At 42.2% G+C, this 15,519-nt stretch overlaps 1 protein-coding gene across 4 annotated transcripts in view; it reads left to right on the top strand.

Annotated features, from left to right (window-relative positions):
* The window catches only part of opa1 (OPA1 mitochondrial dynamin like GTPase), a 35,347-nt gene extending 20,215 nt beyond the window's left edge, over positions 1 to 15,132 (top strand). For all 4 annotated transcript variants that reach the window (XM_085372688.1, XM_085372686.1, XM_085372687.1 and 1 more), the window contains 2 exons: positions 13,365 to 13,438; positions 13,526 to 15,132. In XM_085372688.1, the coding sequence (XP_085228814.1) occupies positions 13,365 to 13,429 (65 nt within the window). In that variant the 3' untranslated portion in view covers positions 13,430 to 13,438; positions 13,526 to 15,132. The remainder of the gene's footprint in view (positions 1 to 13,364; positions 13,439 to 13,525) is intronic.
* Positions 15,133 to 15,519: the final 387 nt, after the last annotated feature.

Genomic DNA, 15,519 nt, shown 5'->3' with positions numbered 1-15,519 from the left:
TTTCCGCTGTTAGGAGACCCTAAATCTGTCTTTAGCAACATCAGGCGGTTACTACATTTAAGAACACATGATAGGAATCACACATGGTTCCTTCCGAAACATGCAGTTCTCGACAGGAGAAGATTTTTGTTTGTTTTTTTTGTCTGCATCTGTGTGAAACAGCCTTATTCAATGTAGTTCCATCAATCATGAAATCATCTTTTCTTTGCAATATCGTTTCTCCTTCATTCTCCAGACCTTTTAGAAACAACAGGTCAGATTGCCTCAGGCCCAAACTATGGCCTGACCCCACAGGTCAGCCAGCTGATACCATAGGCTACTTGATCCAGCTATTTTTTTTTTAACCTGGCTCCAACTCCCTGGGTCATTCTGACCCTATTTCACTGCCTCTGTTAAAATCTATCCACCTGATCCTGTCTATCACTTTTCTCCCTTGGCAGAGGGAAAGAAAAACACAATGGGCAAATCTCAGAGGAGGGCTCACCTTCACCTTTATAGCCTCTCCGGTTAGAGAGGAGAGAAAGTGGGAGAGATGGGAGACATTAGAAAAGATAAACACACTTAAAAGCAGAAATGCGCTTCCAGGGGTGGACTGCTGTTAAACTCGTATTTGCCCCTACTCGCAGACAGACCTACGATCACTCAGGTTACAAATACAGGTCAGGTGTGTGCGTGAGGGAGAGCATGAAAACTCTGTTAATTAATAGTACGCTGCAAAGCGGGGGTGTGTGTGTGTTTGTCAGCGTGTGCCGGACCAGCTGTATGGCACAGTGCCGTCTCTGGAGCAAAGCCCAGGCCTAATGTGCAGGCAGAGCCCTCTTAGGAGACCACTGGGCTGTCGCTTGGCTGCTTCATTGACCCTCATAGAAACGTAGTGCAGTGTGTATGTGTTTGAGTGTGTTTGCATGCGTCTGTGCTTGTTAGAGCTACTGTGGTGGCTGATTATAGACAGCGCACTGTACCACATTGTTTCAAGGATTGCTTTTATTTTATCAAGCCGTGAATGTCGTATTTAATGTCGTGAGTTTGCACCATTTTTCTATGTCAGCACTTTGTTTTGTGTGAGATATTTGTCAGTTGTAACACACAGATCTGTTCAAGGAGTTGGTGTTTAATGTTTATGTTAACATTGAGTTTAGTGTATTCATGTGTCTTCATGTGTATTCATGCGTTTTTATACTTAAAAAAAATCATCTGATACTATTATTAGTATAAATGCAGACTCGTTATTTCACCACACATCTGCAGTTCAATTCAATTCAATTTTATTTATATAGCGCCAAATCACAACAACGGTCACCTCAAGGCGCTTTATGTTGCAGAGTAGATCATACAATAATAGATACTGCTTTGCTTGCAGTGTCCACAAATCGAAATCCGGTGTGTAAATGGAAGGTGGAACAGTTTTTTATTTCTTCCTAGAGCCAGTTTGGCTGTTTTGGAACAGGAAGGAGCAGATTCCAGCAGTCACTCCCACATTGGTGGCTTTTTATCTACCTTGTCAGATTGTTGAAGAACGTGCACACAGTGCACTGGTCCCTGAATATATAAATAGAAATGCACATTTGCACCTCCTTTCTACTTTCCCCAAAATATTTTCAGTCCCAAGATTAAAAACTCATATTTCTCCACAAATGGATGGGTTTTTTCAACATACAGTATTACATCCCTATTTATTTATTTTTAATAGGTTAGTTGGCGAGTTTAAAACCTGGTCATGGTTGTTTGTAATAATATATTTCAGATTTGGTCATTACGGTTGAATTTCCAAGTTCCCAGGTGGTATTTTCATCTGCAACGCCCCCCTCAACTCGATTTCCAACTCAAAAAGTCACAGTAGACCCACCAATCCAGTGTTAGCCATCATGGCAGAACTTGAACGTAAACAGTAATGAAACTGCAGTAAGTCTGTACTGCCACTGTTGTGTATTTGTGACTCATTAAATAAGCCATTAACAGAACACTGACTAGACTCTATCTATGAACATGCTGCAGTGGCGTTTTTAAGCACAAAAAAATGTATTGCTCAGCTTTGCTAGCGATGCATGACTACTCTGGGATCTGTTATTTGGGATTTTTGGGGGGGATTTTTTGATTTTTCTAAATGTATTTGATCACTCTTTGATATCTTTTTTGTGAACTTATTGTCTGTTATTCCTTTGTACAAGACTGAGCATCTCTGCTTTAAACGTAAAACTTCTGAATAATTGATTACAATGTTCACCACAAATGTGTTTGACTGTTTTGAGGAGAAATGATAAAACACATTTAGTCTTTCTTTCCTTTTTTAAAGTTTGAATCCATGTTGACAGCTCATGATTGTCACTACACGGGAAGTTAGGCATTTCACGCTGCTTGGACAACAAAATCAATCAGTCTCACACTTTGGTTGCTGACACATTTTGGGAGGGGTCGATTCAGATGAACACCTGGGACCGAATAACCTTTTACATTAAGTTCATCTCCTCAGCAGCAGGCTCATTGGCTCTGATAAATGCAAGAGCGTGTGGAAAATTATGGATTTGAGCTTTTGTGACGCGAGGGTTAGCTGAGGGTCGTGGAATGAAAGGTGTCAACAGAAGGTGCTCTGAAAACAGTGCTAATGTGTGAAGTTTTTGCGTGTTTGCACATGCAGTCACTTTCTCCTTTTTCTCGCGTGGAAGCCGAACACAATGAGGCTGTGGTTGTCTGGGCTTGCTCAGCGGAATGCCCTCTCAGCCTCACGCTCACTTCGTTTCCTTTCATCTCCTCCCCCTCGTCCTCTTTTGAGCAGCTTCCTCCAGAGTGATTAGGGAAGGCTCATTGAGAAGTGCTCCTCTGTTCTCCCCTGCTGTAAGGGATGACGTATCATCTTAAGGTGTTGTGTGCACATGTTCCCTCATTCAGAAGAGAGGGGAGCAGAGGGTGGTGGCATGCTGTTGCTGCTGTTGCTTGTACAAAGCTTTGCGGTGCTTCTGTTGCTTTTCTTTATGACTTTAAGGTCATAATTCATTAGGAATTAATGCTGCTGCTATTGAAGCTTGTTTAGAATTAGACATATTTCCAGATCTGCACACAAACAATCATTAAAGATGCTTAACTAGCTTTTTCCTCAACTATGTTTTTATGTCAAACTACAATGGCACACGGTCAGAGGTGTCTTTTTATTCAGAATGAGAACATTTACAATAAACACAGCTGCCAATTTCCATGAATAATTTTTAATCTCTGTACAACTGCATTCAGAACACAGCATTTCCACACTCTTTCCCAGCGGGTGTTTGAATCCTCTAGGGCTGCCCTTTGTCACTGACTATATTCATGAAACCCAGCACCTTCCAGATTTCAGGATCTCGGGTTGTCTTTTTTGCTGAGGATGTGGGCCTGGTGGCTTCATTGAATGGCAACCACAAGCTCACACTCTTGCAGCGTGTACCATGGCTCTCAACCGAAAAAGGGTGAGTGCCCACTTCAGGTTTAAATATGAGTTGCTGCCCCAAGTGGACAAATTCAACTGTTTCAGGGTCTTGTTCAGAAGCAAGGGTACAGTGGAACCTGAGATTTACAGGCAGTTCTGTGTAGTGTTTGCAGTGATGTGGCCTCTGTACTGATCTGCTGTTGTGAAGACAGAACTGCCACTATATTGTTTTGTTTTTTTGTTTTTTTACGGCCGACCAAGACAATATTACAGATACAAGCAGCAGAAACGGTGCCTGGGCTCAGAGAGAGGAACTCAGAGCTGTTACTCCAGCAAATCAGAAGGACCGTGCTGCAGTGGTTCAGACGTCTGTCTAGGAACTGTCAGAATGTGTGTGGTGAGGGGTTTGAACATGTCCAACTGGGACTCTCCCCTCTGGCATTCCCAGGAAAGGCTGAAGAGATTATGTCCCTCAGCTGGCTGGGATGAGGAATGTTTGAGTTTAAACTGCTGCCTCCACAACCCAGATCTGACTCCCTCTTCTGACAGTGTGAATAAGTTAAACGACACATTTAATTCCTGAGATATCTTAATATATAAAAAATCAATTACTTCACTCTATTACTTAAATACTTTGGTCCAGTATGAATGGCCTTGGGGGAGGTCATCAGTAGGAAAAGCTGTAAAACTTGTGAAAAGTTAAAAGTCCAAACTGTATGCCCTCTTTCACCTTTTTCTGAAGCTTCCCATTGGCTGGATTCATCTTTGTCAGACGAAGTTCGGTATCAGGGCTTTATGTTTGACACCCATGCTCTACAGTGACCAGTGATTTTGCAGACAGACTTTTCTGCACTCCTATTTTTTTCTTAAATGTTAGTCCTCACTTATTAACAAAGCTTTTTTTTTTTGGTCCACTGGCAACTACATAGTATAAAGCTTCTTGTCACCTCCCACCTACTGTGTGTACTACGTTTGTGTTTTGTATATATCTGATCACCAATCAGACGTGTGTAGCTGTTTGTGGTATCCTGCCTTAACTCTAATTGCCTCTGAATGCATCTACACTAGTCAGAAGTGTGGTTTTGTAAACCGGGAGTCTTATTAGTGTTACAAGTAGGTTTTTTTTTTCTTCCCCCCACAAAGAAGGAAACCTCAGACTGCAGAGTCACTGCCAGATGATTCATTTTCTCTTTGGGAGCATTAAGTACACAAACAGTAGATCTAGAAGTTGTCATAACACTGGCAAATATGAAGCAGTACTTTGTGTATTTCATTTCATGTTGTTTAGTAAATGTTGTGGGACTTACTGCTTTTCTGTTGTGAGGCACAATCAGATATCTGTAAATCCTTTTTGGTTTTTCCACATTTTGACAGCTCTCTTTGTTCACTTGTTCAGTAAAGTACAAGTGAAGAGAGACTAAGATGTTTTTCCATAATATCTGCTTTATTAGAGGGAGTTTTATTTCCCCGTAATATTCGCTGATTGTTGCTGTTGTCATACGGAGAGCAGCCGTTGTTCAGGATGCCTAGCAATCAAAAGGTTGTTGGTTTGATTCCCAGCTCCCCCTCTCCTCCTCCTGAACTCCAAATAGCTCCAGGTGTGTGTGTGTGTGTGTGTGTGTGTGTGTGTGTGTGTGTGTGAATGAATAGTGGTTCACAATTGCGTTTTGAGTGGTTAATAAGACTAGCTATCTTTACATAAATGCCAGCTGATTTTCAACGCGTCTTGTCTTGTTTTTCAAGGTAATTTTTGAAACTGTCTAGCTTGAACTTCCTACCACAATAAAGTGGATTGCTTCTTCAGTTACTCCCTCGTTACCTTTGCTCGGCTTAACTGTTTCTTCAAGTCTCCTTTCTGTTACTTCCAGCTATAATACCATCAACAGTTTTTTCCAACTGCTGTGTATTACTGGTTTCTCTTTCATTGGGCTCTTTCTTTTCTTGTTATCAAAGCTCTCCCACCAGCCAGCTGCCACCGTTTACCAAAGTCAAGACCTGTTTCTCTTTCCACTTTCCCATCATCTGTCTCTTCCCCTTTATTCCTCGCTGACTTCTCGCTTCCTTCCTGCACTCTGGCGCATCCATCCATCCATCTATCCATCCTCCCATGTCAAGCACCAGGAATCTTTGTTTTGCACACACACACTTGTGCACACACAGGCATGCCCATCATATGATTGACAAGCTGTTGTTATTGCTGATCATTAGTCATGAGCATTTGTTTAAACAGGGTTAGACAGAGGACTTAATTACCTTTGCATCACCGTTTAATTTAGAAAAAGAGGAAGAAACGCAAGCAGTACAAGATTAAAAAATTGAGTTTCATTCATTGAAACAGCTCCAGTGTTATTCAGTTTGTTGTTAATCTTTGGACTGCATTATTCAGACCACAGCGTCGTAACACCCGTTTGTCTGCTTGGAAATATCCTCCCTAGATAGAAGATCTGTGAATAAATCAAATGGACTACAGAAGCAGGAAAAAAAGCTGCGTGCTTTAGATGACAACCAGGCAAGAGGTGATGATGGAAGTGGTGATGCAAACAAAAAAAGGGGGAAAAATGAAGGAGATTGTGAAGCCATCTCTCATTCCCCTCAGGGAAAGAGAGAGTTAAGTGTGGGAAAATAGGAAAGAGAAAGATGTGTGGTGATGGGAGGGAAAAGCAAGGCTTCTGTTCACATGTTCCCAGCACAGTTTGGCCACCGGGGAGCCATTCCCACTGATCGCCGTGTCACTCACACACATGCACACACCAAGCTCTGACATCAGGTGCTGTTTAAAATGAGGTAATAGGAAAACCATACGCTCTCTCTTGTAGGCAGTTTAAAACAGCACATGGTGTAGTTTTCTGTTTTTGTTTTTTATAATGGATTTTTATTGTTGTGGATTCTGTGTTGCAGTATAGCAAAATAAAAATGTGGTGCAAATGCGAGAGATTTGTTGCCAATATGATGCATTTTGTTTCCATTATACTATTATAAAAGTAATGTAGGATTGATTGGAGAGCTTGCAAGGAAATGGTCCAACTAAACAGGCGCAAATATGAAATCATTAGGTTTCCAAAAAATCTATTATGCCGGCTGGTTTGCATAAGTGTTTTTTATAAATAAAAGGGATTCTCGAGCAGCGTATTTTACAAGAATACTTGTAAACTAAAAGAGGAAACGGTGCTACTTTCTCCATCTTTGCAGGTAAAACACCTGCAGTTCACTAAGTTACCAAGTTTTTGTGGCTCAAAGGTATTTTAGGCGTTTTCTGTCTTTCCGGTGTTATATCGATATAAGGTGTGTGGAGTCCAGAGCAGCTGGAAGCATGTATTTACCTGAGGGTGGAAAAGGGATGAGGAACGCTGGCCCCGTCTTACTTGCATGTGCTTAATGCAGAGTTCATTGGCAGTTAACCTTAGCCGCACACCTGTGGCTGATTCAGTGCAGGGGAGTTTCTTTGAGGAATCATGACAAGATATCAGTTTAGCCAGACTCTGCTTCACATCCCCGGGCTCATGTGGATCCTCGTGATTGATTGCCACTTAGCCTCACAACTGGCCTCCATTTGAGTGCACGAGGTGAGTCTCGGAAAACGTCTACTCCTGACGAGCTGTGATTTACACCATGAGTCAGAGCAGATTTACTGTCTCAGACTTGTTTTATAGAATTTCCTGATATATTTTTAATATGTCTGTTATGTACCGTAGAGTTAAAGCCATCGAAAATGCAAATTTATTCCAAATTTGTCCCCAGTTTTACAATCTTTTGCACTAAAAGTCTGACCAGCAGTCATCACCTGGCTCTTTTCAAAGCATTTTGCTGTTTTTATTTAGACTGCCCTTTGGCTGACCCCACGTTTTGACCTGTTCAGACCACTCTGTGTCTTTCCCCAGGTTAAACTGCGTTCTCACAGGCATCTGTTTTCTAGATAAGAGACTCAAGTGCGAGGGCTGATTCATTGCTCTGTCACTGACATGGCGTTAGGGCTGTTGACATACCGGCACTCCCGGGGTCTCCCATGGACCAGTTTCTGTTATAGCGTGACTATCCAGATTTAGTGACAAATCAAGCAATAGCATGCTGAGGAAAATGGCTTTTCTGTTTGTTACATTAAGAGATCAGCTTTCGGAGAAGGAAAGGCCAGAGAGTTAAATATTCGCTGTCCCCACCTACACTATGACCTTGGCAGTCATGAGCTATAAAAAGTTTCTTCGTGAATGATGACAGGCTGGGACAGGAACCAAGCCCCCACGCCACTCTCTCCAGTGGCCGTTCTGCAAACTGTTGCTCTCCTGTCAGAGCGGCATGCGAAAGAAGCCTGAACCTTGGCGCCAAACTCATCCAGCGAAATCTTTCTGTCGCCACTTTTTTCACGACAGCCATCTTTTCTTCACTGCTCCCTCCCTTTCACATTGAATGAAGAAGAGTGACCACATCCCAGAGGAAGGGGATTAGGTTTTTTCCCCTCCTTCTTCACAGTAAGTTGCAGTTCCCCCAGGTCTTTTTCTCTCTCCTCTGTGGTGGCTACTTGTCCAGCAGGGCCACACAGTCTAATTACAGGTCAATTAAAGGCTTTCGGGATCAGTCCTTCTGCCAGCAGTTCAGCCATGGCAGGCTTAGGGGTTTCTACAGAGTGAGAGTGAATGAGATATCATTTCATGTGGAGATCAGCCGAGGGAAGGCCTTGAAAAAGAGGATTTACGGAAAAGGCTCCCCTGTCTTTCTTTTAGTCTGCCAGTCCCTCCACACTTGGTAACCCACACACCACCAAGCATCTTAAAGAAGGGGCCTCTGGGATAGAGGCCAGAGGATTATGGGAATATTCATGACCAGATAAAGGGGTGAGCGGTTGAATGACTGTGTTTTGAGGCTCATCTCTTAGGTAAACAGGCGCTTAAATTGAGTTTTAGATCGCTACTCCCACTGCTCAGTGTGGAACAGGCAATGGTGACTCTGTCCACTTTTTTTGTTGCGTTTCCACAGGACGGTGAAAAGAAAGCCTTGTTGTGGCCTTTTTTTTTTTATCCGGTCCTTTGGTAGCAAACAGATGGTAAAGGAGGGAATAAATATCTGTTCCTCACAGTTTCTATCCACAGAAAATATTGGCTGTTCTGAAAGATGCCATTCACATCCACCCGTGTCCTCCTGGGCTCCTGAAAGCTGCTCATTTTAAAGTCGTTAAGCATCCTGCTTTAAGAGAATGGTAAATGGGCTTTGCTCCTTTGATCTACATCTAGTCTAAATAAAATATATATGGCTATTTGATGTACAGCTAATTGAGCATGGCTGCAAGTGGAACTGATGAATTACAGCAAGTTACTTCATAAATCAACGTTTTGCTTTACTGCAAACTCCGCTACAGTCTACCTGAAGCCATTACACTTCATGTATGCTTTTGTTTTTTTTACACGGATCTAACTTTACAAGCAACCAGCCTGTTTTATCAGAGTGCTTTCCTGCTATTCCATGTGTCAGGTGTTTTCACGTCTGTGGTGTTTAGTCTGCTTAAATCGAACTGGTTTGTTTTCCTCTTCGGTGCAGTTCATTTGCGTAGAGGTGAAGACAGTAATCACACTCGGGTGCTAACCAGAACAGCCGCACTGAGACCCTTCGGAGGGTCTCCGGAGCGGTTCGTTTATGGTGTGAACGTGCTCCGACCTCGATCTGAACAACTACCAGGTGTACATTGTAAGTATGAGCTAAAAACAGCTTCTTGTTCTGGGATGAGGCAAGCTAAAGATCTCTATGGGCTAGCAACTAGCTGTAAATGTAAATTCTTCATGCTGTCCAATAGTCCAGAACACAGCACCTGCTTCCTGTGTTTACTTTTGTTGCTCCCGTCCTGACCAGTAAGCGGGCTGAACATTGTCTCTGCGTAAACATTAAGCAGAATCACAGGTAAAAGCTTTAAGTTTACAAACCCGTCAATGAATTTGTAACAGAGTAAACAAACTGTCGGCGTGAAGCCTGTAACCCTTTCACAACATAATCAACCAAACCAGCTCTGACAGCTTCCCTACAGGCCCAGATGTCAGAGTCTTAAAATAAAGTTTGAATAGCATTTGTAATGCAGTAACAAGCCATTGTCGAATATTTCCAAAATATAATGGTGACCGGCAAATTACCGTTTCGCCCCCAAGGCAGCGAAAAAGAGTTGCATTCAGCAGCTCTCTACCACTATTATTCTCTAAATACACCTGAATAGTAATGACATCTACTTAACTTGATAGGAGTTAGATAATACTGTGGTCCACTGGATGAGTGATGGGTTTTCAGTTGCCTCAGCAGCAGGTGTTATAGAAGAGTGGATTTCACCCTCCCAGTGTAAGCTTTCTCAGGCGGTTCGGGAAATTAGACTAGTGTCTTTTCTTTATCGCAAACCCCCTAATCTCACCTCTAGACCACTGCTGCCTCCAGTGAGCTAGCAGAGCTCAGCATCTCTGCCTGGTAGCTGGAAAGGATCCTTAATGTTTGACCTGTGCTAAGCAGTCTATATTTGAAATGCTGAAGCTCTATAGAGCACCTTATCATCAGCCACATCTAAACCCACTGCAAAGCTTTGAAGCTTGAGCCAGGGGATTTCCCAAGTTTTTGATGATCTGACAGCCAGTATCCTCCTTTCCTCACACCAGCCAAAACCCCCTCACCTCCCCCTTCACCCCATAACTCCCATCTCTTTCTTCACGTCGGACAGATGTTGCTAATCCCGTTCTTATTGGGTCGGATTGAGTTATGTTGTCCTGTGGTCAGGACACACAGCCTGTGAAGCCAAACTCTGCGAGCAGCCTTTGAGCCGTGCCTTGTTGTGCGCTGCGTGTTCGAATGGCATACCAGAGGTTTAGGTTTCATTCAGCCCCACACCTGCTGCAGCGAATTGTCAGCGTGCACCTCGACAGGCCCCCTTTAATGCCTCCATTAGGTGTTGTAATCTCCCCCTAACGCCCTGCCATTTTGCCCGAGTGTGTTAACGGAGTATCAAAGGCCGGGGATTTTTTTCCTTCGTTTTTTTTCCCTGCCACCTGCCAGCGGTAAATGTGTGGGAAGGTGAAAAAAGGTGGAGGTGACATGACTGTGCAGCGCTTGCTGGTTTTCAAGACATTTGGGTGGTGTGTGCGTCTCACAGCCAAGCTTTTCTGGCTGTCAGTCAGTTTTTCTCAGTTCTGCCTACCTGTGTGTGTGTGTGTGTGTCTGTGTTTTTTTTTTTTTAGGTTATTTTTGTAATCCAGGACTTCTCAGCTTTGCCAGTTTTCAGTTTTGTAGGACATAAGTGTGGGCGTGCCTTCATCTCTCCCAACAACTGTTTCTCTTCCCATCAATCAAGGAAAGGATACCTAAGCAGCCATGCTCCCTTCAAAGGGGGGGCTGCAAACAAGCGCCTGAGTGTGATATTTAGTTTCACTGCAAAGCACGCACGCAGTTATCACTTTTGTACTGATGTGAAATGGACACTTTGGTCACTGTTGCTCCGGGGTCCAAGCCTCAGTGATTTATCTTCTTTAAAAGTCTTTTAAAAGCCGTGTTTTCTGCGGCCTGCCTCGTAGGAAAACAATCGACAATGGTTCGTCTCTGGATCTCTTTGCCGCTGACTGATCAATATAGTGCACTGCTAGTTTGTTTTTCAGAGCTCATGTTTGAGTTTGTGCTTGGGGGAGATCCAGACAGATTAACAAGGGTGACAGAGAAGCTGCGCAGCCAGCCAGCCGGGCCTGGAGGTACAGCTGGCATCGCAAGCCACGGCTTCCTTTTCTCCCGCGCTGGCCCGCAGACTTCCTTCCACCACTGTTTAATCAGCGATTAAGTCCGCTTTAGACGGCTCGCTCATCTCGTGTGACAGTACACGTTGGGTGGAAGGATTGCTCGTCTTACGCAGTCTCAGGACAATAGGAGTTTAATCACGAAAAGAAGTGAGTGACTATTTCTTCAGTAGACCCCCATTGATGTGAAATGTTGTTGTTACGGTGTCTCTCTTCGTGTCTGCCCTGAAGGTACATAGTAATTTCTTTTTTTAAAAAGGGGAGGGGGAGCGAGAGCTTTGATGTGGTCCGTGCTAACCGGGAATGGGTACGCAAGCCGTCATCATGATGTGCGAAGGAGGCCTGCCTTGAGGTTTTGCTGTCACTGTCAGAGGGGACCATCTGGTGTATTGGTGGAGAATGTGTTGAAGTGTCTAACTGTAGAGGTATATCACAGGAATGAGAGCAGATTTATTAAACCTCCACCTCATCCTGGTTCTGTTTACTGACATTTTAGTGTTTTCTTAACTGCAAAAGCTGCAGAAATCAAATTCTCAGTTTTTAAAGAAAATTGGCTGATGCACAGGAAATCACAGTAAAGTTCTGCAAGCAAATAAAAGCTCAGTATTTGTCCACATAGTTATAGTTTTTGTATATGTAACAGAGAAAGACAAATCAGATAACTTGTATTACTCAACAAAAGCTGAATTCATTAGCTGCTACTTTTTTTTAACAGTAATGCAGTACGTTATTTAATTACTCGTCACACAACTCATTAATTACTGTTATGTTCCTCACATGTACGATGATCTGAAAGCCAAAGTGGCATAATTACCAGTTCACTGTATAAATCTCAGGTCACATCTCCACACGCCAACACAAATCCCCATCCTAACGAGGACACGTACGTACTTTCTCTTAGTATTTAAGTATGAACACAAAGCCAGTAACACAACGCAAAGATGAACACATTCACAGAGAGACTTCAAAGCAATCTTCACAGTGATTCTACCTTAGAAACATGAACAGGTAGAAACGGAGGCTTAAAGTCCAGATTGGTCATCACTGCCTTTGTTATGTTAAGTTCAGGCTCTGGCTGCTGGGCTGGTGTCAGCATACAGTCAGCTTCAGCATCACTCTGGGTTCTTGGGTCACTCTGTGTTAGCATGCTGTCTGTGCAGATGGTTGCAAAGAGCTGAGTTTGTGTTAGCAGTAATAATGTGGTTGTTTCTGTCCTGGATGCAGTTTGAACTTCATTGTTGTGCTCTTGTAAAAATAATGTACAAAACTTTAAGTGGGGTTTTTTCTCTGTGGCAGGCAAATCACAATAAATAAATATTATAACATCGTCATGAACTGAAATCAGCTCATGTTGTTTTTTACATTCTATTTATTTGCTTTCTGTCTGCCTGACATGCTGATAACTGAAGAACTACTCGACACAAGTAACAACATAATTGTAACTTTAACCTCCTAGGACCAGGCCATATGTGGACATCACATTTTGGGTTATTTTGACCAAAATACAGAATTTTGCTCTACAAGGCTCTAAAATTTTAAACTAATATCCTCATATGTGGCTCTTATTTTTCTTAAAAATAATGTAAAAAAAAAATTCTGGTAATTCTTTGTTTTTACATTCATTGGGACCCAATGTGACCAAATATCAAAGAGAAATTAAAAATGCATGCCGTGGAAGAGTTCGGGTCTTAGGAGGTCATTTTAATTACTCAATTTCGTACAGTAACATGTTACTTTACTGTGTTATTAACCTCCTAAGACCTGAACTCTTTCATGGCATTCATTTTTAATTTCTCTTTGCTATTTGGGCTGATTGGGACCTGATGAATGTAAAAACAAAGAATGATGTGATTTTATTTTTTTTTCTTTTCTTTTCACCTCATTTTTGTTTCTGAGAAAAATAAGATCCCCGTAGGAGGACATTTGCTTCAAATTTCAATAGAACAGTGGCAGTATAACATCCTCATAAGTGGATATCAGGCCCTTGTAGAGCAAAATTTATTATTTTGGTCTAGACAACCCAAAGTGTAATGTCCACATACGTGGACGCCAGGTCCTCGGAGATTAAAAAGTATGACGTGTTCCCAGTAATATATTAACTTTACCTCTGTGGTTTCTTTTATTAGTGGAGGACAAACAATTTTAAAGTTACTGAAGTTATTGCCAGCTAATTTTGTGTTTGCTGACGATTCTGTTCTCTTAACAAACCCACCGTTGCTTCTCTGCAGAGAAAGTTCGTGAGATCCAGGAGAAACTTGAAGCCTTCATAGAAGCTCTTCACAAGGAGAAATAGATGAACCAGGTATTTGTCTCTGTAACTGTCAGCTCCTAACCAAACTGATGCCCTGTTCACTAAACGCAGCCCGTCTTATATTCTTGTTGTTATCAGAGCTCTTGAAAATAAAGTTTGGATCACAACAGAGAAATGCACTGAGCAAAGACGACTCATCTGTAAATGACTGTCTTCGCCCCAAACACTCACCACACACATCATACCCACCCCTCCACCCCGCGGACACCTATGGAGAGACGGACCTGCACAGAGCGATAAGATGAAGGAACAGTTTTCAGGCTTTCTCTGCGATTTTCTTGTAACTTTTTCTTGGGGTGACCAGAGGGACTTCTGTACAGGAGCCCAAACCTAATAAGAAGCTTGCAGAGTCCTGACAGACGTCTGACCGCTTGTTTTCAATAAATGAGTAAATTGTGTACATGTTTATCTCCAACTTTCTTATTTCTTTTCCACTTTACGTTATGTCCTGGTTTTCTTTGTGTATATGTAATTATGCAGGTGTGTATTCACTGATCTGTGTACAGAGAGACCCTATTGCCATTGGCTCCTTTTGTCTCACCTGGTGCTCCTAAAACATGCCAAGTTAGTAGGCTGGTAGGCACAGAACAAGTCTTGGTTTAGTTTGGTTGCACTTCCAACTTAAAGCACTTACCGTTGTCTCTCTGTGCTGCGAGGGGATTCTCCATGCAGGCTATATGTTCCCCTAAATTAGGTGTTCCTTCTGCAACCTGCAGAACATAGTCAATTAATACTGCATACTACTTCTTTGCAGGATTAAGAGGATATGATATACAATATACAATGCAACACTTTGATTTTATTTCTTATTATTTGGTTCTTTTGAAGTTTAATTAGCAAAAATTAAGTATTTGCATACAATTACCTGATTTAGCTCCAAGCTCAAATGTCTGAGTCCATGCAGATCTGTCTATGTGGCGTTTCTTGGTTTGTGCAATACAAAAACAAGTATTCTAAATTAATTCTTAATTAATTTAGAATACTTAAGCATAATGTAAACACCTTACTAAAAAGACCTCTGCAGTTTGCTTGAGGCGCTTTCAGTAAACAAACACAACAGGTTACATAACCTTTGAAAGATCAGAGCTGATATCATCTGTCAGTTATCGCACATTTCTGTGGACTCGTCTAGTCCATCCCGGTCCAGTGTCCAGTCACTCAGGGTGGGTTTGGTTCCAACCTACACCAGGTTTCATGTTCTTTCGCGGTAATGTTTGTGTATGCAGCACAGGCACGATTGTCCCCTCTTTATGCTGTTGTAGCTTAAGCATTTGATCGCGCACAAAGAAGAAAAGAGGAAGGGAAGATTTTAAATGCTTTGGTCAAATCACAGATTCTCCCATCAGCCACTCGTTTCCAGTCTTTTTGCTCTTTCCTTGTTCTTATCTTCAGCCCCTCTTATCTTGCACCTCCATCACCCACGTAGACATCTGCTCATTGTACCAAGCTGGGAAAACTGTTTATATTTGCCTGAAGGGGGGTGGTGGTGAGACCGTGTTAGTTCCTCTTCCTTCCTTCCTATCTGTACATGGGGAAAAGATAAAATATAAAACTTAATGGGCAGTCGTGGAGCTACTATCATGTACAGCACCTGAACGCAGAACTGTGTAACAGAGTTGTTGAGTTGGTTCAAAAACGTGTTTTATGTTGTAGAAAATAATGTTTGCATGGTGTATCCCATCCGCTGTGCTTTATTTATTAAATTGTGTTTAAAAGTACAAATTGAAAATAAAATTGACAAATAAAGAAATCATTATTTCGTTTGTTTGGTTGTTTCATGACATGTCAGCATTAAACCGATGTTTGCAGCACTGGAAGCTTTTTGCAGTTTTGCCTGCTGGTTCATGCTAGTGGCCTCTAACAATGCTACTCAGGTGAGTCTACACTGACATAACAGTTTTATATTCAGGATCCAAAACATGACTAATTATACTATCGTGACCCTCTGATTTGTTTAAGGTACCATCATCAAGATGATTGCTTTTTCTGGGTGACTCGTGATAGCTTTGTGCTGCTATGATTTTCTGAATTACATGAAAAAAACTTTAATAGGTTGTTTTAATGTTAATAGA

The sequence above is a fragment of the Diplotaxodon limnothrissa genome, linkage group LG15 (assembly GCF_057381915.1).
Source record: "Diplotaxodon limnothrissa isolate DT_005_m linkage group LG15, D_limnothrissa_male_GT1.1, whole genome shotgun sequence".
NCBI classification, from domain to species: domain Eukaryota; kingdom Metazoa; phylum Chordata; class Actinopteri; order Cichliformes; family Cichlidae; genus Diplotaxodon; species Diplotaxodon limnothrissa.
The sequence above is the reverse complement of the archived record's forward strand: the minus strand, read 5'-3'. Positions and strand labels throughout refer to the sequence as shown.